This window comes from Eimeria mitis, genomic scaffold, assembly GCF_000499745.2.
Source record: "Eimeria mitis Houghton genomic scaffold, Emh_scaff49, whole genome shotgun sequence".
In the NCBI taxonomy this organism is placed as follows: Eukaryota; Apicomplexa; class Conoidasida; order Eucoccidiorida; family Eimeriidae; genus Eimeria; species Eimeria mitis.
The window spans coordinates 22,476-49,210 of record NW_013573200.1 but is presented as its reverse complement, the minus strand read 5'-3'; the positions used below and the strand labels follow the sequence as shown (position 1 = coordinate 49,210).

At 51.1% G+C, this 26,735-nt stretch overlaps 4 protein-coding genes across 4 annotated transcripts; 3 read left to right on the top strand and 1 right to left on the bottom strand.

Annotated features, from left to right (window-relative positions):
• Positions 1 to 8,005: 8,005 nt before the first annotated feature.
• EMH_0049350 (Arabidopsis thaliana At4g37120/C7A10_240, related) lies at positions 8,006 to 8,889 on the top strand (the record flags this gene model as incomplete). Its single annotated transcript, XM_013499996.1, has 2 exons — positions 8,006 to 8,092; positions 8,227 to 8,889. 2 exons carry the CDS (start codon positions 8,006 to 8,008, stop codon positions 8,887 to 8,889), a joined length of 750 nt encoding a protein of 249 aa, XP_013355450.1.
• Positions 8,890 to 11,605: 2,716 nt separating this feature from the next.
• Positions 11,606 to 16,262, top strand: EMH_0049240 (DEAD/DEAH box helicase, putative; the record flags this gene model as incomplete). The annotated part of the gene is made up of 5 exons (XM_013499995.1): positions 11,606 to 14,938; positions 15,104 to 15,282; positions 15,488 to 15,654; positions 15,873 to 15,936; positions 16,151 to 16,262. 5 exons carry the CDS (start codon positions 11,606 to 11,608, stop codon positions 16,260 to 16,262), a joined length of 3,855 nt encoding a protein of 1,284 aa, XP_013355449.1.
• Positions 16,263 to 20,291: 4,029 nt separating this feature from the next.
• EMH_0049130 (calmodulin, putative) lies at positions 20,292 to 21,029 on the top strand (the record flags this gene model as incomplete). The annotated part of the gene is made up of 1 exon (XM_013499994.1): positions 20,292 to 21,029. The coding sequence occupies one exon, from the start codon at positions 20,292 to 20,294 to the stop codon at positions 21,027 to 21,029; it is 738 nt and encodes a 245-aa protein (XP_013355448.1).
• A 680-nt stretch (positions 21,030 to 21,709) lies between these two features.
• Positions 21,710 to 25,972, bottom strand: EMH_0049020 (uncharacterized protein; the record flags this gene model as incomplete). Its single annotated transcript, XM_013499993.1, has 8 exons — positions 21,710 to 23,020; positions 23,160 to 23,309; positions 23,422 to 23,508; positions 23,737 to 23,901; positions 24,001 to 24,741; positions 24,876 to 24,967; positions 25,193 to 25,386; positions 25,935 to 25,972. 8 exons carry the CDS (start codon positions 25,970 to 25,972, stop codon positions 21,710 to 21,712), a joined length of 2,778 nt encoding a protein of 925 aa, XP_013355447.1.
• Between the last annotated feature and the right edge of the window lie 763 nt (positions 25,973 to 26,735).

Here is a 26,735-nt window from a genome sequence, read left to right as displayed (position 1 = left end):
ATATATATATATATATATATATATATATATATATATATATATATATATATCTGCATACTTCTGGGGCATATTTCTCCTGCCTTTACAGCCGGGCAGATCATTGTCTTGGAGAGGTGAGGGGGGGGCCTGAGCTCTTCTTCTGAGTGCGCGAAGGGGCAATTGAGTCCATTGCGGCAGTAGCCAGATGCCAGGTGTCTGCATAGCTGTGTCTTATGAAAGGCGCGGCGTCTGTCAGCTACAATAGTATGCTCAAGAGGAAGACAAGTCAGCAGCGGATGCGATAGAGCTAGCAACTGCCGCTGAAGCTCGCTTGTAGTTTCAAGTGAGTTGTTGTTGGCTCCCGGCAGCTCCAAAGGAACCGAAGATACAGTTGAAAGAGAAGAAAGGGAAATGGCCTCGTCGCTGCTGCGGTCCGTCAGACACCCCGTTAACAAACAGCTGCGTGCTAGGTCAGCGGCGGCAGCAGCAGCAGAGAAGAGCATAGGCTGGGGGGACGACGCAGACGACGGAGGCCGCGGCATTGGTGTCAGGGTACCGCAGCCATTTCCTGTTGCAGAAGAACAGGGAAAGAAGGCTCCCAGAGGGAGGCCTGCTGGCGCATCATGCGGTGAAGACATTAAAAAGGGAAAAAAAAGGAAAAGAGGAAAGAACCACCCCGGTCCTTCTACTCATACCAAGCAATTCAAGAACACGGAACACACAACAAATAAAGAAGGAGTTGAACACGCTGGTTTCAACGCTATGCAACGCGAAGGCAACAAACACTGCAACAACAACGCGCCGTATGGCAACACACCAAACAACATAAACAGCATGAGACACTCCCTACAGTGGAGCTTCTACAGAAATTCCGGTGTCCCGAGCCTTCGGGACCCGATTAAGCATTCATAATAAAAACAATTTGCATTAAATTCGCTGCAAATACTGCATGCATCAAAACACCTGGGGCTGAGCTGTGGGGAGCTGCACGCGTAGACAGGCTGAACACCGCCGCCGCTACACCACCGCAGGAGAGGACCTCAGCAACCAACAAACAAAGAAAACAGATAAAAGCAAGAACATAATTGAAATACAAAATAATCTCCATATATTACATTAAGCACACAAAGACTGTTGCTGAAGAAGATACCTTTCCTTCTGTTACTAGCGCCACTTCTGCTCTGTTGCATGCACCCAACGGGAGAGCTGCACGCTCGGCCGCACACACAGAGTGATCAGGCAGGATCATGCAGCAAACTTGGTGTTCAGCGTCAACAATATAGCAAATACCTTCTCTTCCCTCTCAGTAATTGAGTATATACCGCATCTCCCGGATAAATACTTAAGTTTCCCACTCTTCGCCGCCAAAATTCAACCAAATATTTCCTTTTCCTAACGAGGTCGACCCCGCGGGGTGCCACGATCCTGCTCGTCCGCCATTTCTGCATGAATCACTTGTAACAGGGACTGTCTGAAGTTGGCGCGTGTATCCCCACTTGCGTGCAGACTTGCTCGTGAGGTCCACCGAAGTGCTTAATTATCTACAGTGTGAATGCATGCACCGACAGGCGGCTCGGCGATACTTACGTGTGCAGCTGCCTTGCATCAGGAGCTGCGCCAAGGTGTGGCGCAGCTCATGGCAGGCCGCCTCCCTTCACGCCAGTCGCAGGCTCTCGCATCGCTCTCCTGACGACCCTTGGAGCCTGGACGGCAGGCCAGGTCCCTCTGCGAACTGTTTTCCCAAATGTCTTCAGTTTGTTGCAGCAAACAACGGTAATTGTAGGGTCAGTAGAGCCGCATGGTTGATCGCGGCGAGCGCGAGCAAGGAACAACACCCTGAGACGTTGGCTCGCTAGTGCACGGTGGAAGGCGCTGAATTGCCGTACACGAGCTCTATTTGGGGAGCAAAATATATTGATTTTCCCCGGTGGACGTTCGTCAAAATCTCGGCCATTTTCTCCATTCGAAATATCGGTACCGAACATAATATACACAGCCGTGAAATTGTGCAGTGGCTGGCCGTACCGTCGAGATGTGCGTAGTACCCGCATCTCACCTATCTGAGGTTGATTTTACCGGGAAAACAATCCATGGAATACGCCTTTATCTTTGCTGACCGTTCAAAAATTGCAGATGCCATGATGCAGGGTCATTCGGGGTATTCTGTGCTCCGGCACAGCCACATTTTCATGGAATGGAGCGATCTCCTTAGGTACATTACAAGGCATCCGCGCAAGTAAAGCAGCTTCGGAGAACAGTATAGACGGCAGCACAGCTACGCGCCGGTTGTCTTCTAAGGTGATACTGCAAACACAGTTCGTTGTACAACTCGGTCGCGACACTTGCAAAGTGTTACTTCGGTGCCAGTGGTTCCTCTGCTGCGTGTCGCTTTCATGCATCAAATAGGGCGGAATAAAGAAGAGAAAGCACTAGAGTGCATTTTATAGAATTGTTTGTACCACTAATTCTCATTTGGGTGACAAAAACTGCCGACCGCTGCTACCGGTGATAGCTCAGTTGGTAGAGCGGCAGACTGTAGATGCTGCGGTAATCTGTTGGTCCCTGGTTCGATTCCGGGTCACCGGAGTTTTCGTTGTAAACGGGCAGAATGAGCCATTTTACACCTCTGTTGAAACAATTGCAGGAGCTCTGCTTTTAAAAAGACCGACAGGCCTCCAGCTATAAAATCCTTATGTTCGCTGGGGCATGCTGGGCAGTGTAGGGCCTATTTCAGAAAAACCCATTTTATCACACAGTAAAAGTTTTTTGGGTGTATTCTGGGGGGATATCACGTTGAAACGAATGCTACAATGGCGGTTTTGCTCCTACATTTTGCGGCACACCTACTAGTCTCAGATCCATGAGCATGCACAGGCTCAATGACACGCTGGCTAGTGGGTGCGGGGCTGGCCGCATTGATAAAAGTCGCCAGTTCCGTCGTAGGCCTCCATATCTAGACATGTATTGAAGACGTCCTGCAATGTATTGGACTGCTTCACCCATTACAGCGTATGTCTAGCATTCTTTCGCGTTGGTAACGGCCAGTCTACCAGGGTAGGCCCGGCGCACCATCGGTTTCGGCGCCTTCTCAGTGGGCCAGCAACCTGAACCAGCCTTGGTGCCAATTCCTCCACAGGCATCTGCGGTTCAGGTCTTTCCAGCACAGACTACGCTAGTGCACACGCTTTCCCATTCTGAGCAGATGGCTGGGCCTCGCCCGCCATCCACACCAACGAACATTCTGCCTTACGACGAAGCGTTCGCTGGCTTAACCGACCAACAGTGAGAATACCGATTAGACCCAACCTTCCTTCTAGCCCGCAAACTCCCAGCGCCAAATTTGTCAGCTTCCTTTACGAGACAGTGGACTTACAGTCATCGGCGAGCCAATGCAGGGAACCGTCCTGACAAATGCCCACGCACAGTGAATATTCACTGCAATCACGAATCAACTGCAATCCTGGCAAGTGCGCCGCCCTCGTTCGCTCATTCTAGGGAATGATGGAACTAGCTTGGTACTCATGGACGGGATCATGCTAAATTGGCGCAAATTCCTGCAGTTTCACACGTGCAATGATAGCGGGAAATAGTATTGCTTGTGCCATCCCCTGCGACTGCGCCATCGGGGTTCAGAAAACATGTATGACTGAGCAGAGGGCTAGCGAAGGCGGCTTATACCGTCGATTTGCGCAGCGCACGCGTCGCAACCGTGCTCTCTTACCGGTGATAGCTCAGTTGGTAGAGCGGCAGACTGTAGAGGCTGCGGTTATCTGTTGGTCCCTGGTTCGATTCCGGGTCACCGGACTGTATAATAGCGTCGTTTTACTGACTGTTCATCCTCCAGTATAGAGACCTTCATGATTTTTGCTGATGATTTAGTCGGTTTTGTTCTCCCCGTAGTGTGCAGTGGTTTGGAGAGTGGAGAATGTCCTCTTTTCAGTCACAAGCGTGAGGTGTTTAGGATAGTGTACAGTCTTCTCTTTCCAGCTATGCCTTGATTTTCAGTAACCGTATTTTTCGAACTTTTCACCTTTTATCTATAAAACATTCTTCACAATCCTGATCTGTCTTGCAGGGGTGGAATTGGCGTTTTCGAGTGGCGTGTACGGCTCCAGAACACGTTGCACACGCGACAAAAACTTATTTTGGGGAGGTGTGTTCTTTCGCCCCTGGATTGACGCTGACTACTTCAATAAATTCAAGTGAGAATCGAGGGCCACTGTTGCCGTTTCGCAGCACTCTCATCTCTTAGTGCCAAAACCCACGCCAGGGGAGAGTACAGTTTTCAGCGTGTGGCTCAGTTTAGGATGGCACTCGATATGGACCAGTCGCGATTTTGTCACTTCCTAAGCAAAGGACGGCAGATAGTGAGAAAGCAATGAAGCGATTAATGAGGTCTTTGTCCTGGAAATTTGTTTCTCCTTCTCGAGATGATGCATTAGAGAAGGGCGTATGTGAGCGGTAAGGGGCTTGACGTCAACATGCCTGGGTCACCGTCTGCATCGCATTCTGCAGAAGGCTAGGAATTGACGGTTGAGCTTTGCCTTTCCGTAGCAAATACACCACCTTCCATTCGGTTTCCTTTTCAAGATGTGCGTGTCATCTGTACCTCCGAACCAACCAGGGGCCGTGCCCGCGGTGAATTCGATGCTGCTTATTGGGCATCCAACGTGTGTATCGTTCGCTAAAAGTTGCACCTCCTTCCCACATTTGAGAGCTCCTCCTTCAACTATGCCAACCTATGGTACTAATTATCAGTAAGCTAGAAGTACCCAAAACAGAGTTTCGTAGGACCATCACGACGGAGTGCGCGAAATTCTCCTTTATTTCCGTAGGCGTCTGTTCGAAGCTTACTATCATTTTACTCGACTGAGACTGATTCCACTACTCCTCCTGAAGAAGGCGCCGGGATCGCTGAGAGGTGCATTATTTTATCGTTTCCTGGCACATATATTTTGCGATTCTTCTGGAGGCCACATGGGGTTCACACTGTGATTCACGGCGTATATACGATTTTCTCTTGGTGGACTCGTGCAGCTTAAATTTCCCGTATAATGGAAGGGCAGAACATTCCTGAATTGAGCAACGTTAACGGAGCATGAGTGCCAGGCCTCATTTAGGTCTCGCCGGTGGTCCCATAACACGAATTACGTCCCGTGACGCGGTGGGTAACAATTGCAAGTGCGTTAAGAGGAGCTATAAAAAAGTGCCACCATCCAACAGCCACTCATGTGCTTGAGACCACTTTGTCATACAATCCATAAGTTGTGCCGGCAATTCATATATTGTGCCGGCTCACAGCTATCCAAGCCTGGATACCAAGACATGAGCAAGGCTTTTGCGAGACCGCCGGCAGTTGAAAAGCCCTGCTACTTCCAGCAACGCGGCTTTACATTAAGCTGTTTTCCTTCTCTCCTTAGGATGAAGATGCGTTATTTATCGGTGGAAAATTCTTTCGTACCGACGTTGTGTATGTAAGGAGTTTGTTTAGGCTACTTTCATGCCGAGCGGAGCGCAGGTCTCACTCAGCGGGAGGGAGCTGGAGCAGCAAACATCCCGACTACGATGCCTTTTCCCCTCTCAACGCATCTACGATTGCAGAGACTTTTCTGTTAAGCAGTTCGGCCCTTGTAGAGCAGCTGATAAACCTAGCAGCGTTCTCGGACGTGCACAGAAGTGTTAACTGTGCCACTGTGAACTCGAAGGAACGCTCCACAAGATCCTCTCGTGGTGCGATGACGCCGCAGAACGCCCAACACGCACCGCTACATCAGAATATGCAAGACCTAGACCTAGCGAAAATCGGGAGAAGCAGTAGCCAAGGAAGCAGAAGAAGAGCGACCAGCAGTACCAGGAGCATGGGGCCGATGTACAGCGAAAAGAAGGTTCGTGGAGGCAACGTCAAGGCATTTGTCCCATGAGCCTAGGAAAAACCTGCTATTTGCCCTACAAGCAGTGCCTGAAGCTGAGGTATCCTGACAGGGGAAGCCTGATGTATGTTACCTCCTGCGGCTCGACCTGTGAGGGCGGCTCCCAGTGCTTCTGATTCTGGCGCTACTGCTGCTAGCAATGTGTGCGATCAAGCAGACGGCCTGGATGCCTCTGGGGTAACGGGGGTGTTCGCCTGGTGTCAGACGCTGCAGTTACCTGGGTACGACCCTTCAGCATGAGGCGTAACGGTAGCTTTCTAGCCTTCATCAAGGAGAGAAGCGAGCTGCCGTGGCAAAGGCTCGAAGTAAGAGCTTCCCCAAGAGCAGCTGAGATCCTACCCATTTACCCAAGCGCCCTGGAAGTTGAATTCAGGGCCCTGGTGTTGCGCGGAGGAGCCACCCTAACTGGAGTTGCAGCAAGGCTCGCTGCAGCTGGAGATGCAAGCTAGCCTCACGGTGAAGCAATTGTTTTTCATGTTTCAGACCGGCGAGTTACTTGGCCGATTGCAGCGAAGCCAAGTGATGAATTAGACGCTTGCTTCAGCAGCCGCTTCATCATTCTACTCCACTGGCATCCTTTTACAGAACCCATAGCATCACCGAAAAAAGCATAAGACAGCGCTCCAAGTCGGCATTCGAAAGCTACAGTATATGCGTATGCAATTTTGGCGCGTACGTGCACCTGCGGGGCTGCAGCCGCACGTTACCCACGCTTTATTCCGCCGAATGAATGAGGGCTGCCCTGTTGTACGCATGGAGGAGGTGACCGCCTACAGCCGGAATGCACATGAGGGCTCGCAGCACCTGCAACGTAAGGAGAATCTTCATTCTTATCCGCGGGACCTCGTGAGCTGCAGTTGAGTCACAGCATCATTCCGCGTCTCAGGGCCCCCTGGGTAGAGCGTCCCATGTTCTTGGGGATGGTGCTAGATGCGGCGGCATGGCTCGAGCAGTGCATGCATCTTGCTGCAGCTCATGGCGCCCACGTGCAAGCTCAACCACAACCCTTTTTATTGCATGATAAAACAAGTTGAAGTGCTGCTAGCTACTTCTGTGGAGTATAGAACGCAGCTTGCACTCGTGCAGAAACACAATAGCCAACTCTGAGAAACTATGATACAGGAGGCCGTACGTAGGAGCATACTCTGTTTGATGCTGGTACTTTTTAATCTACTTGCATGCAGGAAGAATACTGAGGGACAGGCTGCAGCAACCGAAAGCGAATGGGCGCATGCACTAGCGGTTGTCTTGCAGCTGTAACGCTTGTTCTCTGGCCTTCATCTGACCAGAGACGAGCCCCAATGAAGGCAAAGACTTAAAGCAATCGTTTCCCAAAAGCCCCTGACCTCCTTCCCCGGTACCTAGGCATCCTGGGCGTTGAGCTCAGGACCAGGGTGTCGCGGGGAGGAGGCAGCCAGAAACGGGGTTGCAGCGCACCCCGCTGCGGCTGGCAGTGCAAGCCAGCCCCACGCGTGCACGAAAGGAAGCTTCAGGGAAGCTTCCTTTCTGCATGCTTTGCCTCTGAACGAACTTGTGGAACGTTTGCAAGCGCTTACACACAGCATGCCAAAGCTATCGAAAGGATCCTGCGCTAACTCTGCGCTAACTCATGCTACACACGCTACATAACAGTTAACATCATGATCGTTCATGCGGGTCTTTCCACGTGGAGAGGGGGGAAGGGGACTCGGGGGCCAATCATTCCCCAGAAGGAGCTTTGTGAATACACGAGCCGTTGGAAAGACTAAAAGTCAAGCATACGCCCGAAGCAAATGGATTTGACGCTCCGTAATCGGCAAACACCTGTGTACATATGTGCATGCTGGTTCATGCAGCCCCAGGGGCAATGCTCTGCCTAGGCTGAGACTCGTTTCAGTATTCATTGTCTTTGATGCTTTCTTGCTGGAAATTACCTTTTATTTTGCACCTGGTGACATTTTATTGTCAGCCGGGAGCTCATTATAATGCCGCGTACAACGCGGAGTGCGCGATGCTTGACTCCGCGTCGTTGCCATTAGCCAGCCCAAGTGCTCCGTTTCGTGAGGCGGAGTTATTCAGCCTTCCACATTTAAGACATCTTAAAGGGCATTTCAGAAATGTGGATCGGTAACATCGGGAAGAAGTCCGCAGCTTTCATCAACCACAAGCCATTCCACCCGGGGAACTACCAGAACCAGGAGAAGGTGCGCTAGAAACATTGCCTTTCTAGGACGACCATATTTCAACGCTTTAGCGAACTGGTTCCGTGATATGTAGAAGGAAAATGAGGCCACATCCGTGAAATTGCGTATGTTGGTGTGCATGTGTGTACGGTCAGGTGTGGCTAGCTGAGCAGAAGCTGAAAGAGGAACAAAAGAAGGAAAAAGAACTTGAGGAGCGACGCCGCGAAGAGCTGAAAATAGAAGAACTGCGGCGTGCCTTGAGGGGTGAGGCAAAGGCTGCACTACAGCTGCAAAAGAAAGAAGAAGCAGTGTCTCCGGCTGAGGAGCTACGGAGAAAGGCCAAGGAGGCAGCGAGGCTCCAGGCACTGCAGCGCAAACATCAGGAGGCGCAAAATCGGCTAAAGAAATTTTCGAAAAGCACATTGTATGATGAGGACGTGTTCACATTGGGCCACAGCTCTGTTTTTGGATCGTTGTATTCTAAGGAGGAGAATAAATGGGGGTACAAGTGCTGCGGTTGTTTAGACAGGTCGGCTCCCTGCACAGCCAACCAAGGTGACGCTGAAAACCGCACGAAAAAGAGGAAAAACAAAAGCGCACCGCCTACTGAAGCTGCCGAAGCCACAGCCGCTGTACCAGCTAAATCCGGGGATGCGGAGAATGGAGGTACAGACGGAAAGAGCCCTTCGGATAGCTCTACCCGGGGAGATAAGGACACTGATGACAAGTTTCATGCTAGCGGTAGCAAACGCAGAGCGAGAGAGGGAGGTGTTGCCGCATACGTAAAGCTCCTGGCTGTGCCAGAAGAGGGGGAATGACAGGTATTCTGGCCGCAAGCGTGCTTCCCCCATGTTTTGCGTTTGAATTGGGTCTTCGAGCAACACAGCGGTGGTGCGTGCGTGACATGATACGTAACGTGGCGCCCGTAGACAGGGGAGAATCTTCTTCTACTTCTGACAATTTTTTGTTTGTACTGCCTTTTCGAATAAATTCAGATCGCCTTGTCCTTAGACCTGGAAACAAAACGTACGTTTCTTATTTCTTGCTTATATACAGAGAGGGGATAGCAGTAATAATACTGATGGCTCAGTGTTGCTACCATATTCAGACTGGAAAGGTCGCTTGCTAAAAATAGTGGGGTAGTAGTGAGCTTCACTTTCCTCCACAACTCGGTGTAGAGGGAGGAAGCCCGATCTGCCCTGCAGAGGCTTTGGTCTCCTTCTGCTCTCCTGTCTGTAAAGAAGGGGGATTCGGAAGTTCGAGCTGAATGCTCATTGCTTGCGGGCGTATCTACTTTGCGCGCACAAGCGCGGCCTATGTGTGGCAGCACTAGACTTCAGTGCTTTCTGTTGGGGACATGGGGCCAAACCCGCTACTACCTAGTATCGCCGCCTACAGCCCGAGCCGGCAGTTCCGGCGCGACTGAACTCTCGGAATGTTGCATATGTTAGCTGCAGGTATTCCTGAAGGCAGATGCCCAAGACGGTTTTCAGTATCAAGCACTCGGTAGAGTAGTCATCCTGCATTACCTACGCCACGGGGTGGTGCTTCTGTGAAGCTTTGGAAAGTTCCTGTTGCCCCTTGCCTGCTTTTGCCGTCTCCGGAAGAAGGAATGTAGTCGCCAGTCCTTGGATTCGACCTGTTGAGGGAGATGGAAGCTGGATGCTCGCCAACGGTGTGGCATCCTCGTCATCTATGGCTGTTCTTACACCAGCATCGACAGGCCAGTGACACAGGCGGGACTGGGTTCCAGAGGTATACAGTCGGAAAACGATGGTTTCCATGCTTACTCCTGAACGTCAAACAGCCATGGAAGCGGGGGGCTTATTGCCTTTGTCACGTCCAGCCAACGGAAGAACGCCGGTCGACGCTGGCGAGACAAGCAACAGCGAAACGGAATGGAGGAACTGGATATCTCAACAGAAGGAGATGGAAGCAGATTTCCAAACTTTAGTGCAACAGCGTTGAAGATGAGTGAGATGTCTTAGCTTTCTGAGAGCCGGGGACAATGGCCAGCTACTGCGTTGCGCCCTCCCCAGACAGTAACAGCGGGCAGCCCTCCTAATCTTTCCTGAAGCAATTGGCGTCATTTCTGTTTATATTTCCCTGTCACCTTGCAACATCCTTTGCTTGCCGAGCTGCTTTTCCTAATTCTGCAACGAGGAGGCCTCTACGGGGGCTCTTTTGTCATTGAACTGGCATCTGTGCTGCCCCCTACCGTGACGGTACTGTCCCTTGTATGAGATGTAGACGGGAAGCTCATTATGCCATTCCATACAAAGTCTGGCTATGCACCACAGCGTGAAGTAGGCCTGTAGGCAGGGCTAAGTCACCTCTACTTTCTAGCTAATTTCATGAAGTACCTATGCTGCTTAGTTGTATCGTTAGATGAAAGTTCACAAAGGGTAGAACGAATTCTTCTAACGTTGCAGGGGCTGACACCAAAGGCGAACAGCAAGTCTGAGGGGTCACGTAAACAGCTCTCGGGTGGCTAACGTTGTAAGCTCACAAGAGATGTTGTGTTTGCCTACCAACTTGCGTCGGCCAAACCACCGACAGACGAACGGAGGCGGTGGTTATGCCATGTCTGAGAGTGACTTCGCTCCATGAAAACACAAGGAGGAGAGTGAGGAAGAAGTAACAATCTGCCCATGTCTGTAGTCACTAAGCAACCGTCTCAAGGCGTAGATATTATGGCTAGAAGCCAAAGGCGGCAAAACACGACTCTAACTAGCTGGCACTGGTCGCTCTAGCCTCGGCTCAGAAAAACAATAGGAAAGAAAGAAATCAGGCACATTTCCGGCTGGAACGATGAACAACAAGAAATATCAGCGACAAGGATATTAAGACAGAGCATTAAACTACTGCAAGCGCCTGGACGAGCACTGGCGGAAACCACCTACACAACGCCCACCTATATACCTACAGCTAACCTTAGGTTGTAATTCTAGAAGAGTTTTCCAACTGAAAGCCCATAAGCACGGAATCTCATCTGAATAATACTCTTCAAAAGTCCAGGTTATTAGAAAGGCCTTGTCACCCAGACCTGGCGATGGTCCCTGCGGGGCCCCAGGAGGCGCCCCTGTGCTGCTGTTACTTTAGTTGTAGTCGCTCTTTTCCATATATTTAGGCCGGGTATGCTCTATTTATTAGCAAAAGATTATTTTGTGCCTGTTCGATAGGTGGATTGAGCTTCTGTAGCCTATTTGCATGTCGCGCAAGACAGGGGCCTCAACAGCTCAGTCTACGCTCGAGGACTCAAGGCAGCCAGCCTTCCCCTATATTTCTGTGCGTGTCTCAGTTCACCTTGGCCATAAATAACTCATCGCATATAGCAGGTCTAGATCTGCTGCCCCGTGATGATTCCCGCTGCAGCCACATTTGCTGTATAAACAGATGCTCCAGTAGACAATGACAGTTACATCAATCCCTGGAGGGCTCATGGATTTCGGGTTAAAGCGTTGTTATTCAGCAGCGGGCGCATCGTCGCGGTAATGCATAGTGTATAGACAATGTCTGGCGCCGACGGAGACCATGAGGTTCCTGGTCCAGGTGTTGATATATTTAGGCCTCAGCCGACTCGGTCTCTGTTTTTTCTTAAGAACCTCGGAGGACCTGGGGAAGTCCCAACTATACAAGGATCCAGGAGTCAACTCTTCTGCCTGGATACCTTCGACGCCTCCCTGTCGAATCGTATGGAGTCACTACAGGCATGAGGCCTCTGGGAGAAACCTGCACCAGCGGAGTTGGCTGACCTCCAGATGGCGTGGATATCTGTTCAATCCTGGAGCTTCCCTTGCAACTGTTTGCTATTCGCGTCTTAATTCCTTGCCTTCTCAAGCAGAGGGTCACCAGCCCCTGCCTTCAGGTGCAGGCAGTTCTGCTGCTCAGCAACCTCTTCGGCCAGATCCCGTCCAACAAAAAGCAGAAGAGGTTTCGCGTACTTCGCCATCAGAGAATTCTGCTGGTGGGACTGGAGATATTCAGGAGGTTGAGATTGACGCAACGCTAGATGGAATAAGCCGAGAAGGCCTGTTGCAGCTGCTGCAGGAGCTAAAGCAGCAAACGCCTGAACTCATACGCCTTCTCCCCTCCCCAAACACCTCGGATCTCGAGAACTTGTCTACTGAACAGCTCCGTGGCCTTGTGGAGCGGCTGCTAAACCTAGCAGAGGCGGCAGACGCACACGAAGGCGTTGATCCTGTAAGTGTGGGCGCTGAAGAGCTCTCCACAACCGTTTCTCGTGGTGAGGTGAAGCCGCAACACGCGCAGCCCTTTCCGGAACCTCAACCTCTGAAGCAGAAGGAGGACAGCAAATACAAACAGAAGAGGGAGAAGCAACGAGCAAGGAAGCATGAGCACGAAGATCGGCAGCAGCAGCACAGTGGGGCAAATGTTCAACCATCTCAACGCGCTCTAGCCCAAGCTGACGCCGCTGCTGCTGCTGCTACTTCTGCAGCTGCTGTCGAGGCTCAGCAACTACTGGAAATAGGTTCTTCAGAAGAGGAGGGGGAAGGGCTGTTTTCTGCGCTGCAGGAGCAGCTGCCAGTGATGCCAGAAGTCGACGTTTTGGACCTCTTGGTTACAATGGGCCCTGTACTTCTTGCGTTGCTTCCTCCTGAGAGTCCTCCACAAGAGCTTTCGCTGCGGGGGCAGCAGAATCAGCAGCAAGACAGCGCAGTGGATTCTGTTGGAGCACTGTTAGATGCAACGACAGCAGAGCGAAAAGCACTGGCGGCTGAGGCCGCTGTCATAAGGGAGTTTGTGGAGGCGAAGGTTAGGCATTTGTCTTTGGAGGCTAAGAAAGACCTGTTGTTAACACTTCTAGCAGTGGCTGAGGTTGAGGCATATTCTCCGAAGGAGCCTGAAGTATGTCAGCTGTTGGGGCTCCATGGACCGCGGGCAGGGGTGCTTCCCAGTGCCTCTGCCGCTGCTGCTGCTGCTGCTGAGAATGTGGGCGAGCAAACAGAGAACGTGGGTTTTGGAGGGCTGCCGGTTGTGTCAGCATGGCGTCGGCTGCTGCAGTTGCCTGAGAACGCCCTTAGGGGTGAGAGTCCTCTTTCCGCGGCGGAGGCAGAGGCCCTTAGTGCTGAAGAGGTAAAGCTGCGCTACCTGCGTGTTATACAGCAAGCCAGGCAAGAGAGCATCAAGGCTTCGCTCAAACGCTGCAATTACATGGAGGAGCCTGAGGGTTCTGAGGAAGGCCCAAAAGACCAACCGTTGCCTACAGAAAGCCTTCGGGACAACAGCACGTCTCAAGGGATTTTAGAAGGTAAACAACCGACCAAAGCAGATTCTGAGAAACCTAAAGTCTCAGAGGACCCCCAGCATTCACTGCGACATGTCACCGGCAGCGACTGCCTTGACCATAGGGTTGACGTTGGTGACTCAGCTCCCGCGAAGGCCACGACCGTGGATGCTGCTGTAGAGGTCCCCTTCAAACCGAAGTCGAGTGCTTCTGAGTCCCCCGGAGCGGCCAAGAGGCACGACAAAAAACCCGCAGCTGCTGAAAGCCCCAGTATTGTTGTCCCCACAGCGAGCGTAGGAATACCAATAAGCAAGAACGATGCAGCATTCCAGAGTAGACATGACGGCGACCAACAGGTCGAGAAAGAGGAGCTTCTGGACCCTTCGCGGAAACCCAAAATTGTCCTGAAAGACAAACCTGCAGCGGGGGACAGTGAAGGCACTTCTGGAGGCAGCAGGCCAGCGGATTTGACAGCTGGTGCTGGTCGGTTCGCTGCCTTGGGGCTAAATAATGTTGTGAGTTCTGCAGCAGCAGCTTTCTTGGGAGGAACAGCACCCAGGCCGACGCCAACTCAACAGCGCGTCGTACCTCACATATTAGAGGCCTTTAAAAGGGCCGAGAGAAAGTCACGGAGCTCGATGGCGGATAGATTGCCTGTCGACAGTTTGGTGGCGTTGCGAGCACATACAGGAAGTGGGAAGACACTCGCCTACTTGTTGCCGCTAATGCAAACGTTGCGAGAACAAGAAACTGCAGCGGCTGCAGCAGAGAAGCGTAGAGCGAGAGAAGAGGCGGAATACACAGATCTGATGGATTGCAAGGCCCTTGAGGAGAACCTTGGAGGCCACGGGGGGTCCCACAGAGCAATCTTTGGTGCAAGAGGCCCGCGCGCACTTGTAGTTTGCCCTTCAAGACCCCTGGCAGCCCAGGTAGCTTCTGCCGCAGCTGCGCTTGCAAAGCGCATTAGGCTTTCTGTTGGTTGCACTACAGGCGGGGTCGGAACTGGAGACCAGCTTCGGCTTTTGCGGCGTCGCCTTGTGGATATCCTCATTGGCACTCCAGACCGCTTATTGCGCCTAACGCGTCCGAACCCTGTAGAGAGCAGAACATCAGGGACCGGAGAGAGGAATGACAGTACACAAAGAACCATCTGGGGATTGCCGAGCCTCGAAAGCGTGCAGTTTTGCATTCTCGACGAAGCAGATGCATCATGGCTTGGAGGTTTCAGAGCGGAGGTTGAGAAGCTGCTGATTCGTTCCCATTTCCTCCCTGCAGGCTCACAACAAAAGGGGGAACAGGAGAGCATAGGGGCTCGACCCAAAGTCTTGCTGACCTGCACAGCTACGCCTAATAGTGGGATTGAGGCGGACCTTTGTGAGCTATTAGAGCTGCCGGCTGAGAGGATTCTCACTGTCTCAGGAGGCCCATCCTTTCCTCCCCAGACTCAGTTGCGTCATGAAATGATGCAGGCTGGTGGAACCGACCGTTTTTTGTTGCTTGTTGAACAAATAAAGATCCACCCAGAGCTGCGGGCCAAAAAGATTTTGATCTTCTGCAACACAGTCGATAGCTGCCGCGCCTGCTGCCACCACCTGCAAGCTGCTGATCTCCCTGCAGAGGTACACGTGGGATGGGAAAGGGAAATGAGGGAAAAAGCAACGTTGGATGCAGGCTGGCCTGAGGCGTTGTTCGAGCTTTTGCAGTGTCAGTGGAGTGCAGGGGAATTCTAGATACTGCGCAATAAGAGTTTTCGACCCCCTGTGCTTTCTGGTCTTGCGACGCAGGGCTATGACGGCTCTTTACCTGCCAGCGTGCGAGAAAAGAACCTCCGTTTATTTCAAGAAGGAAGCGGTCAGCGAATTTTGGTTGCTACGGACGCTGTAGCACGCGGTATCCACATCGGCGGAGTGGATGTTGTCGTCAATGCAGACTTCCCCCTAACGACAGTGGAGTACTTGCACAGGTTGGGGCTTACTGTCTTGTGCTGAATGGTCACCTAGGCATAAACTCATGTATCGTCACCCACCGAGGCACAAAGATAGCCTTTATTACTGCTTCTGCCACCAACAGTCGTTGCTGGCGAGAGCAGTAGAAAGGGGCTATCTTTGCGCCAGAAAACGATGTCCCGAAAGTGACTTGTTTTTGATTGGATGCGTGCATGATCTCAGGGCCGGACGAACTGGGCGAGTTGACTCTAAAGGGTTTGTGCTCTCCTTCGTATCAAAGAAGGACGCAGCTGTTGCAGCAGCAGTGAGGGCATCTCTCTCTGCAGGACTTTCTGTCGAGGGAATAGATGAGCGCGTTCCTAGGCCTAAGAGTCCTTCCGGCTACCGATGTGAGACCTTGCCCTACTGCCGATGTCACAACTGCAGTGAATTGTCCAATGCTCGCATGGTTGTCTGGCGTGTTTGGGAGTTACATGATTATTGTTTAACACGGGCAACAATGATAGTTCATCTGCACTTCCCGTTTAAGGCATCAATAGCGTTGCCCCCAGGAAAAGTGATCGTGCTGTATCACCGGTAGAGTGGGCATGTGGCTATGTTGCTTCAGCAACCAAGATCCGACAAGCGAAGCCGAAATCGAAAGCGCGACGAGGAGGCTGGAAGCCCCCCAGGTAGGTTTGATCCATATGTAGCGCATATATGGGACTTCTCCCATAGTTCATGATCCCTGAACGACTGTGCCCTTACTTTCCTGGCGTCTTCCTTTGTTCTTTCTATACACGTGCTTTCCCCTCCAAGCACTATAGACCTAGAGGGGCTCGGTATCACCAGGCCAGTTTCGGTCGTTGCATACGTACGAACAGACTTGACATTGTTTCGCCACAGGTCTAAGGAATGGCATGCCGCACGGATGGAAAGGATGGAAAGGGCTAAGAGACTTAAAGAGAAGCGACGAGGAAAGGATTATCCCAAGGGAAGGCGCCTAGGTCGTTACTGACGTGGAGGAAGCAACGTGCAACAGGCTCATGATAGCCCTGGTACTCCCTACAATGTGCATAATGTCTGGTACACTAGGACTGAACACTAGTTCACCTGGCAACGGTGACCATATAATGCAGCACAAGCAGGAAACAAGCTAGAATGGCTCATCAGATGCCAAAACAAACCCAGATCACGTCGATCAGGGTTCCGCAGAACTGAGGCGGCTATCTGTTCAGGCCTTCCCTGTTTCGCGAGCAGGAACAATCTGCTCAGAACTATTTCATTTGGTTCCTTTTAGAGGGACTCTGTGTCCTCACTTCTGTTGTTTCATTGTCTTGACGCATTGTGGAACTGCGTAAATCGCACTTGCTGTCTGCGTGGCACCAATGCATAGTCCAGCGCATGACATTCGTACTTAGGGTATGATTGCCAAATGGCAAACATGATATAGCAGAGGGCATAAGTTAAGATGTCTTACACTCCAGTTGTCATTGGGCAACAGATCTGGGCAGTCCCTCTCACCGGTGATAGCTCAGTTGGTAGAGCGGCAGACTGTAGATGCTGCGGTAATCTGTTGGTCCCTGGTTCGATTCCGGGTCACCGGATTTTTATTTCTTGTAGTTTCCCAGGCTGTTTCCCTCCGTTAAATGAACGCAATCAGTCGTTTTTGTTTCGAATCAAAAACAACTTCTTGTGGGGTAAGTGGGGTAGGCAGTGTTCACCTTCAACAATCTGCCTCGCTGCCGTGCGTGAAGTGCTCAGATCACTCTACGGGGCCTTCATACACACCAACTCACGCTTTTCTGGCTTGGGCAACATTCACCTGCCTATATTTTAGATGTTTCTATACACATGCGCCCAATCACATCCAGAGGTGGGCATAAAGTAGCTTGTAATCGCACAGCCTTCGAGGGGGGCAGGTTTCTAGTGAATGTATATCCCCTACTGAAGGACTTCAACACCCAGTTCAACATCCAAATGTGGCATTATTTCACCCCTCACCAGTGATGAAAATATTTATATATTTATGGGTTCCAATAGTGGAAACCCAATGTGAGGGGTGGATTTTTCGGTGTAGGTGTTCATTGTTGCCGGGTGCCACTGCCGTACTCCGAAGGAAGGGGACATGATTTTGCCGAACATATCCTCCAGCCTCTAAAATTTTAATCTGGTATATTCATTTACATTGTTTCGGCCATAGAGGACTTACCTGACAAGTTTCGTCATCTTGCCTCCGGGGAGTTGGGTCACCATAACGAGGCACTCGCCCCTTTGAATGAAACATCCTCAACGAAAAACACGGAGATTTCTGCACTTTTGAACTTGGATCCGGAATCAATACATATCCTCCTGAATATGACGTTGTTCCATCATCACTTTTTTCTCGCCTCGGCTTCTTAATCGCAAGGCGTGTCTCATATCTAGACTTTTGACTCCATCCGGTGCATGGCTCAGTTGTTGCTCGAGCTGTGTCGCCTTCCACAGACACATCTTTCTTTCAGCTCTTCGGCTTGGTTATTCCAGCAGACAGTTTTTTGGTCAGGACATGCGTGTAGTATGTCGGTCACCATCTTTGATGATACCTTAGCGATTCGCTCTCATCCTAGCAGTTAAAAATGTTTTATCCCCAGTGACACAGCGCTCCGATAAAACAGTTGCTGCTCCGTTAGTCTATATTCTACGTTGGGTCTGGAGCTGTGTTGCTCTCGAACCCGTCTGCCAGTAGGCAAGGAGGATTTCGGTTACCGCCCCGTATAACGTTTGCTATTTGGCCTTAATGAAGGACCGGAACGCGCTGCAGTGTAGGTAAAGACTTAAAGTAAGAGTTTCCCAAAAGCAGCTGACCTCCTTCCTCTCTCCTCAGGCATCCTTGACGTTGAGCTCAGGCCTGGATGTTGCTGAAGTGGGGTTGCAGCGCACCTTGCTGCGGTTGGTAATACAAGCCAGCCTCACGCCTACAGACAAGGAAGCTTCGCTGAAGCTTCCTTTACTGCGTGGTTTCCCTATGAATACACTTATAGGACGTTTGGAAAAGTTTACACGCAATTTACCAAGCCCAAATGGAGGCTCCTGTGCTAACGGCAGGCAGACCATGCTACACCCCGCGATCAACTGAAGTAAATGACCGATGTTTCTAGCAGTAAAAGGTTGTGCGTTGTAGTTGATTTTAACGCAGTCGGCTTCGTATAACTGGAATCCTCCACCCTTGCGTGGAGACGGCACCTGACCCACATTAAATTCCGCCATATCCTCTAGCCCCTATGAAGCTTTCGTCCTTCACTAGGCAACGACAGTATAACCGTCGCCGATGTTTGTAGATTTCATGGAGAACGAACTACAGCGAGGCCACTTACAAGAGTCTCACTGTAGCTTTTAAAGTGCCATGCCTTCTTCTCCTTTAAAATTAGTTTTGATTGGAAAATATGGTTACAGTACACAACTGCCTCTTTCCTCCAGTTTTGTGCTGGATCGTAACTCTGAGGGCCGTCTGTCTCTCAAGTACGGCTGACGCGCTACGAAAGACGGGAAGCAATCGTTCAGCATTTTCTGTCTGCCGATGATTTGGGCACGTGCCAAAACCCTGTTTATCTTTCATACTACTGCAGATTACTGGAATTCAACTTTGAAGGGCAGAACGTGAATGCACCTGGCTCCTCAAACTCCAAATCATGTTGCTCACAAAGGACACTCCCTGTCATCACCTACGAATCATACTAGCAACAAAAGTTTATTCCAGCTTGTCCCTTCACTGAACATTAGGACCTTGAAAATTTCATCGCATCTAAGAGGCTCCTCATAAAACTCGATACGCAAAGATGCAGATTCGCCGTTTGTGGAAATTGGTGGATTCTTCTTGTTTTACCAATAGGGAGTCCAATATATATCATTCCCCCTTCCCTTCTGCACGCGCGTACTATGGCAGGTTGATTGTACTCCCTGAGAACGGAGGTGATCGAAAATTGCAAGTTTCTCCGTCGAGCGTCTTCGCAGTGACTTCGATCGATGGGCTCGTGTGAGAATGGTGAATTATTCTGGCATGTACGGCACGCTGATAATGCAATCATTTACGGATATCGCTACGCGGCTAAATTATTGGCGTTTGCACGGTGCGGAATGCGTTGCCAGTCTTACACAATACCGTGTCCTTGGAGATGAAGCGCCATTCATCCCAATAGGTGCGAAACATTCAACCCGGACATGCCATGTAGCATAAACTGGTTCATGTGTCTTGCTGCACTTGCTAGCGCTCATTGACGGTTGAGCTTAGTGTACGACTGGATATTTCATAGAGGCGCCTACCACAACCCTACATTCAGTGCAAATCAAGGAACGCTGCACTAACAATCTCCACTTTCCAGCTAACCGCATTCCTATGCTTTCCTCCAGGTAGGGGTTACCAGCATGAGGAGCTTCTTAGCGGAAAATGAACTGGGGCGGTTAGTTGCCAGTACAGGCAGGTTGACAGACCTTCACGAACAAGTTTGCCAGGACTCCTGCGATGTGATAAAGTGTCAAGAATATTTCTTAGTCAAAAATGCACCAGAATATAACAGAACCAGCGGAGAATTCCTATGTGTGCTCTGGTTACGCACTGCGCTCAAAGACCTTAGAGCGGCCATCGGCGCCTCGCTGGCATCGGGGGGCTAAGAAGGCTGGAAGGCTGCACGCTTACGAACTTCTACTTGTCTCAGCACATTAGCTCTTATTTTCTGATGATTTTGTACTTTTGGAAGCTTTTGTTCCGGGGTTCTAGTTTTGGGATTTTTCTTTCGGTGGTACGAAGCAATCACCTTTGAGCAGCCGTCTAGCTCGTGAGACCAGGCTGGCGGACAAAAAGACTTAGCGCCAACCAGGCAAACAGCAAGGGTATTTATTTGCTCTCCCAGGCATCCAGAACCATACTTATATATATTTCGAGACTAAATCGTTGGCGGAGGATTTATTCCGCCTCACTTGTAGGCCGGTCGTCGGCGACCACCAAGACCACGAAGAACCATCCAACTGTCGGTCTCAAGGCGAAGAAGTACATCCGCGTTCAAACAAAATGCTTCCATTTTCTCAGGGCCCTCTGGGGGCTAATACATCTAGCGAACGCGGAAGGCGCCGCAATCCTCATCCTGAACGATATGACTCATCTGTACGGGCACCTGCATCTACCATATTTTTTTCGAAGCCCTCAAAGCAGAAGACAGGTTTTTCGGTTGATTTCGTTTCTGCACCGAAAGTCGCCAATCCTGCAGCTGGGGGAAAGCACCAAGCAGCCTGCAGCCCAGGATTGCAGGAAGAAGCATTGGAATGTTTTCGTCTATATGACACAGATGGAGACGGGCTTGTCCCTGTTGCTGAGGTTGCGTCGATGCTCAGAAGCTTGGGCTTTGTAGTGCGACTTGAGCAAGTCAAAGCTTTTGAGGCGGATATGCGTCGTCTAAAGGTCACATCTGTAAACTTCGAAACATTTTGCTCAATCTTCCGTGACGGGCTTCCACGAACAGTAGATCCCGCAGATGTCCTGGATGCATTCCACTTATTGGATCGGGAGAAGAAGGGGAGTGTCAACGTTGAAGAGCTGCACCATCTAATGACGACAGTTGGTGAACCGCTGACAGAGGCGGATTGGCAAACGTTACTCAACAGAACTTTGATAACGCGCGAAAGCGTACCCTCTTCCTTGAAAAGCGGGACTTTTCTACGTTTGGTCTGCGCACCAGTTGAAGGCGAAACCCAGTGGGCTAACACTGCCGCCTTTGCACCCCAGACTCCGTCCAAAGGACCTTTGCTTTAAGGGTTTAAACCAAACAAGGGATTACAATTTGTACTTGTAGTTTTGCACCCCAAACTCTGTAGCGGTTGGTGAGCTTAGTGACTGGCACGCCATGTGCGTAGTGGTATAGACCGGAAAAACCAAGTCCATGGTTGCTTTAGGCTGGTGCCTTGTAGGCATTTCACTGCCATGTACTACGGCGGTTTCAGTGTAGCGGCTGAATGACCAGCGACTGCCTAAGTAAGTCTTTACTCTGAACGCTGTCACTTAAAGGTACGTGGGCCGGCATCCATACGGGGCTCTGTATCTAGTCATCCTCTAGTTCGTGTTTGGCCCGTGGAGTTAGAGGAAGCTCCCCTTTGCGCCTTAGTGAAAGACACTTCCTACAAAGCTGCTGCGATGAGCTAACGACTCAAACTCCCTACCCAAGGCAGTATCGTTGCCTCAGACACACATACGGCATTTCAAAGCGCGTTCATGTCAAGAAAATGGAGTTTTTCGGGTCGAAGATATGCACTATTTGGTGGCTTGTTGGTAGGCTTAGACATGCTCCCTTGCGATCCAGGCTTTGCTTCCTTTGACGCCCGCTGCAGTGGTTTACGGAGTGTGGCCCTTCGCTGTTGGCGTATAAAACGCGCTTCTAATGGCGAAAAGGACGCGCACGGCATGATATTGGCATATTCCCCATGCGCTATTTACAGTTATTGCTCGGTATTGCTCGGCATGTTCTCGTTCAGATGAGATGCACTCACAGGGTCTCGCTGAGTGTTTGAGGGCTCATTCGTCTGAAGATCCTCCAACTTCTGTCCCATGGTACAATTGTCCTTGAGATCGAAGTTGTACTCAGCAGCGTCTGCTTCCTCTGGCTCAAACAAACCCGCCACATCCAGATGTTCTCCAGGAAGCTGTAAGGCATCCCCGGCAGCAGTAGCCTGAGAAGTGCTAGCTGGGCATTCGCGTTGAGGGAAATCGGTGGCTGCCTCCGCTGCTGGAGCAGCAGGTGAAAATGCTACTGCTTCTGCAGCCCCCCCTTCTTCAAGGGGAGAGTTTTCCTCCGGTGGTTGCCAGTCATCAACAGCAGGCGAAGCAGCTAACCCGTCTTCATTTTCGGTGCAGCCCCCTTCACCAGTTGGACTTCTCGCTGTCGGCTTGTCCTTAAGGGGGCTCTGTTTCTCTGCAGTAGGGGCTGCATCCACTGTCACTGCCACATCACCCGCAGGGGCAGTTACTTCGCTGCCGCTCTCTGGCAATGCGTCTGAGGCGTTTCGCAGTACAGTTACGTCTTGCTTCTCTTCGGCAGGTAGAGGAGTATGTAGTTTCTTCTTTCGAGAGCCATGTTCACTGGGTTTTTTTCCTTCACTTCGAAGGCGTTTGGAAGACGAGCGCTCCTTCATTCCTTGCCGGGCAACACCCTTTGCAGCTGATGCACCTTGCTCCTCCTTTGGCTGTGCAGGGTTTGGCTCTGGGTTCTTCCGTTCCTCTTGCTGTGCGTGAATAGGCTGTGCCATGCTGGGAGCATTCTCTTCTGACTCTGCTGCAGCATCTGGCTGCCGGCCCAGCGATCCTTGCGGTTGCTCTACCGTTATCTGGAGGGCTGCCATCCCTTCTTTCGGCCCTTTCGATACTTCGCTCTGAGGCAAACCCTCACAGCCATCTCCTACCATATCAGTTCGCTTCTTCCGCCCCCTCCCCGTCTTTCCCTTCTTGCCCAGGCTGCTCCCGGTTTCCGCTTCTTTCGGGCGTTTCTTCTGTGCGACCTCAGCGGTGTTTTCACCCAATTTACTTGGAGGCGGGTTCGACAGGCTAAGCACATAATTATCCCGTGGCAGCATCTCCCATGACCTGATGCAATCGAGTAGCCACTGAGTAGAAACAGCAACTGGCTTCTGTTTTCCCTCTCCCTGAAAGTCCCATAAGCCTCTGGCCTGCCGGCGGCGCAGCGCCTCTAGGTCTTCCAGCACCCGAACGGTTGCAGGCGCATCATCTTCCAAGATTCCTCCAGCAGAGAGAACCTGCGGCATCACCAGCTTCCACGGTACATGTCCATATGCGCCCGACAGAGCCCCTGCCGCCCAAGAATCCGCGCATAAATGAGCTGATACTCCAGGGTGAGGGGCACGACTCTAGGAAATGCATCTAGGAAATACATACCAGTGTCTGCAGCTGTTGTTTGGAGAGGCCAGAAGGACGGTAAGGTCCATCGATGCAAACAGGCAAGCTCCTCAAAAGCCAACGAGACTTGTCCCGCTGTTCAACAGACGGAAAATCTGACCTCTGGAACTGTTGAGGATCTGGCCATGCCTGTAGCAGCGGCAGCAGTAAAGGAAATGCGGAGTGGATGCAGCAGCAATAGTAGAAGACTACGCATTCAAGCTCGGTTTTTCTCGTAGACGCAGCAAAGGGGTGGCCTCACCTTCTGTTTCCTGGCTTCTTGGAGAAACTCTTCCTTCAAAATGAACGCTCCGTTCACCAAGGCAAAGTAAAGCTTCACTGTGGGGCGCTGATTGCAGCAAACAACAACGCAGGCAAAAGCGAGGAGCACCGAAAAAGAAAAACATTGAAACTGTTTGCAACAGTTTCAATGTAGCGAATCAGCTGGCCATCAACATAATGCACGTATGAACGCTCAGGCGGACGAATGCACCCAAACCAAGATACGCCCCGTCCCGTGTATTGCGTGCACAACAAAGAAGAGCTAAGCCAGTGCGAGCAACGTTGCATGGCTCACCACTAACTCATTGCTGCAAATAAGGTGGGTGATTTTTTCAGGATATTGGGGCTTCCACTCGAATGCCGCGGGAACTCCATTCAATGTTCCCAATCGCCGTACAAGGGTCGGCAGTTCGTTCTGTACACCCGCGCCTTCCGGGAATCCAGTTGTGGAGAGGAGCGCCTGCCACGCAAAGCAACAGGAGCAGCATTGACATAAAACATTGCAACCAAGAAACACTGAACTATTCTGCGTTCCTGCATATTACCACTGACCACTCACCCGCTTGTTCCTATACGCCGCCTTTTGCCTCAGCGCAGAGTCAAACCGGCCCTTGAGACCCAATATGGAAGCTCCCCAAGCCATCAGCTTTGCTCGCAGGTGGCTTTTGCCACTAGTCCGGCTTGCTGCTTCCGGCTGCTGTTGTTGTTGCTTTTTTCGTCGCACTTGCGGCTGGTTCTTAACCTCAGGATCTCCTGTTTTCCCTTTGGCTTGTTTGCTCTGTCGTTTATCTCTTTTCTGCCGCTGCTTCTTTGAAGAATCTGTTCCGAGGTTGTTGCCTTGTCCCTCGTGCGGGACGGGTGGATCTGCTAATTGCTGCTGCATCTGCGTTTCACCAGACTGTACAGCCGCTGCTGCCACTGGGGGAGAGATAGGCGCAACGGAAACTGCCGTACTTTCGATAACAGGGGCAGTGGGTGCTGGCCTTTTCAGGCCCGAGACACGAGGTCCCCGGAGGCCCTTAGGAACACCTGGAGTTTTTCGCTGCACAGGCGCTGCCGCCGCAACAGTTTCTTGGTCGCTTCGCCGTTTCTTTTTGGTTGCAGTAACAGCAGCTGTGCCTGCAGTATCAGCAGCTGCGGGAACTGCCTGTTGCTGCTGCGCGCACCCATCCGGGTTTGCTGCCACTTCCTTTAGAGCGGACAAAAAAGCTTCCAAACGCTCTCCTTGCTGAGCGTGGGTAAGGGACAGGGCAGACGCAAAGTCTTTGGGCTGCATTGCCAAGAGGGCCGCTCCGCCTATCTGTGAAGACAACATAACGCCGCAACAGTGTGCATAGTCGGCAGATGTCCCGCCGAGATACGCGCTAAAGCAAAACAATCCGAGTCACACAATGTTTCATATACCAAAAGCAACTATTTTGTTTCTCCACGCACTTCTTGAAGCTTCACAGCTATAACCACCTCATTTAGACCTGCGTCCAGCTTAAGTATCCGTGCAACTCCTGCATAGTCCGTCTGGCAGAAGCCTGCAGCACACAGAGCAGTGAAAGAAACGAGAGTAAGGAAAGGCCATGAGGAAGCATGATGTGGATCTCTGGATAAGCCTATTGTGGGTGGGCTGCACCGAACATACTCAAAGAGTGGCACACCAAGAAATGGTGAAGTACTTCAAAGCTAACCCGGAGAAACACAGAGGCAACGCGATGTGCAGAGCCCGTGGCGGTAGAGCATCTGTCTTTAGCATTTCTCACCTTGCAACTCGGCCACCGTTACGGTGCCTTCGGCGACTGCGCGCCGCAGAAGAGTTTCTGCAGCATGCCTCATGATGAGAAGTGAGAGAATCCCACAGATGTCCTCGTTTACCGTGACGTTGAGGCAGCAAGGAAGCGTTCCCAGCACTGCATTGTGTCCTTCGTATGTATCCCCGCAGGAGTAAGAATGCTGCCTAAATTATGAAAGAAAAGGATCGAAGCTGCTTTGCAATATGCAGTCAGCCTGTCTGCACGGGGAAACGCCGGTCGCCGGCGCACCGAGAGCAGGCCTTGAGAGTAAAAAAGTCAAGAAATTAAACGTAATACGTTCAATGTTTGTGTATGAATGCGCCAGCAGTGGATATTACTACGTGTCCCCCTCTACAAAACGACCAGAGAACCCACCCACCAGCCCCTGCAGCTACCGGTGGTTTTCAGATCATTCAGGAAGAGCCCACCCTCTGACGCAGTTGCACAGAAACATTCTTTTTTTTCGCTTATACATTTTTCATTTATCCCGTGTACCGTCCTTTCCATGCCTTGGATGCTTTGGCGTTTGGTAAAAGGATAGCGAGTGGCAGGTGAACTGCGAATTGGCTTCATAGGGTCGACTATGGAGCCTCGAAAGGGACTTTCGAAGCAATTTAATTCTATGATTGGTGAATATAGTTGATTAGATTGTGCGGTAGACCGCAAGTCTGATTCACAGGCAGCTTTGTGTGTATGTTGGCAACAAGCATACCATAGAGTGTTTAGCAACTGAACATTGCCTAGGTTCATGCGTCGAACACGGTGTGGGCGGTAACTACAGGTGGGGTTGGTTTGGGGCACTAATTGCAGCTGAGGCTCCCCCTGTACCCTCTCATGGACGCTCAGGAGTGCTTCGCTCTCGAACCGTAGTACCGTCGCTGGGGCATAAGATCCGCACGCTTCGCCGTTCCTGTGCGGATGTAGTCACAAAAGAGGGCTTGTTTAGGCAGACCGAGTAAGATATTGCAAGGAGTCCCATCAGACACCTGAGACTGTCTCCAGTGTTCGTTTTCCCTTCTTTAGGCAAACGCTTTTCCTAGCAACTGACGTAATATGTGCAGCGACTAGTGTGATGAGCTCTCTGCAATCTGGGGAACCGGAAAAAGTGCTAAGTGACCTCCTTCTACCCCGTTGTTTCGCGGAACGAGAGCAGAAGTATCCGGTATCTGCGAAGGACCTTTACGCGGTCTGGTGGGGTGAAAGACCGCGCCTACAACACTTGCACTCCAGAACTTTTTCCTTTCAAACGAACCATCTACTACTAAGGCGTTTGCTGAAAACATTTTCAGGACTGGTGAAATTGCTAACGAAGGTTCACAGGCAAGTATATCAAGTATATCACCAGCGTGCTCGCTGATGCATTGTCTAGAAACCATTTGGATCGGGCAGTATGCTCTTCAACTGAGCAACTGTGTAGTTATGTCATTCCCTTGAAGTTGTATTTCTCTTCGTTCGAAGATGTTCGAGCAGCTGCCACTCATACCAAGCTTGCAACGGAGGACTACAGCACACT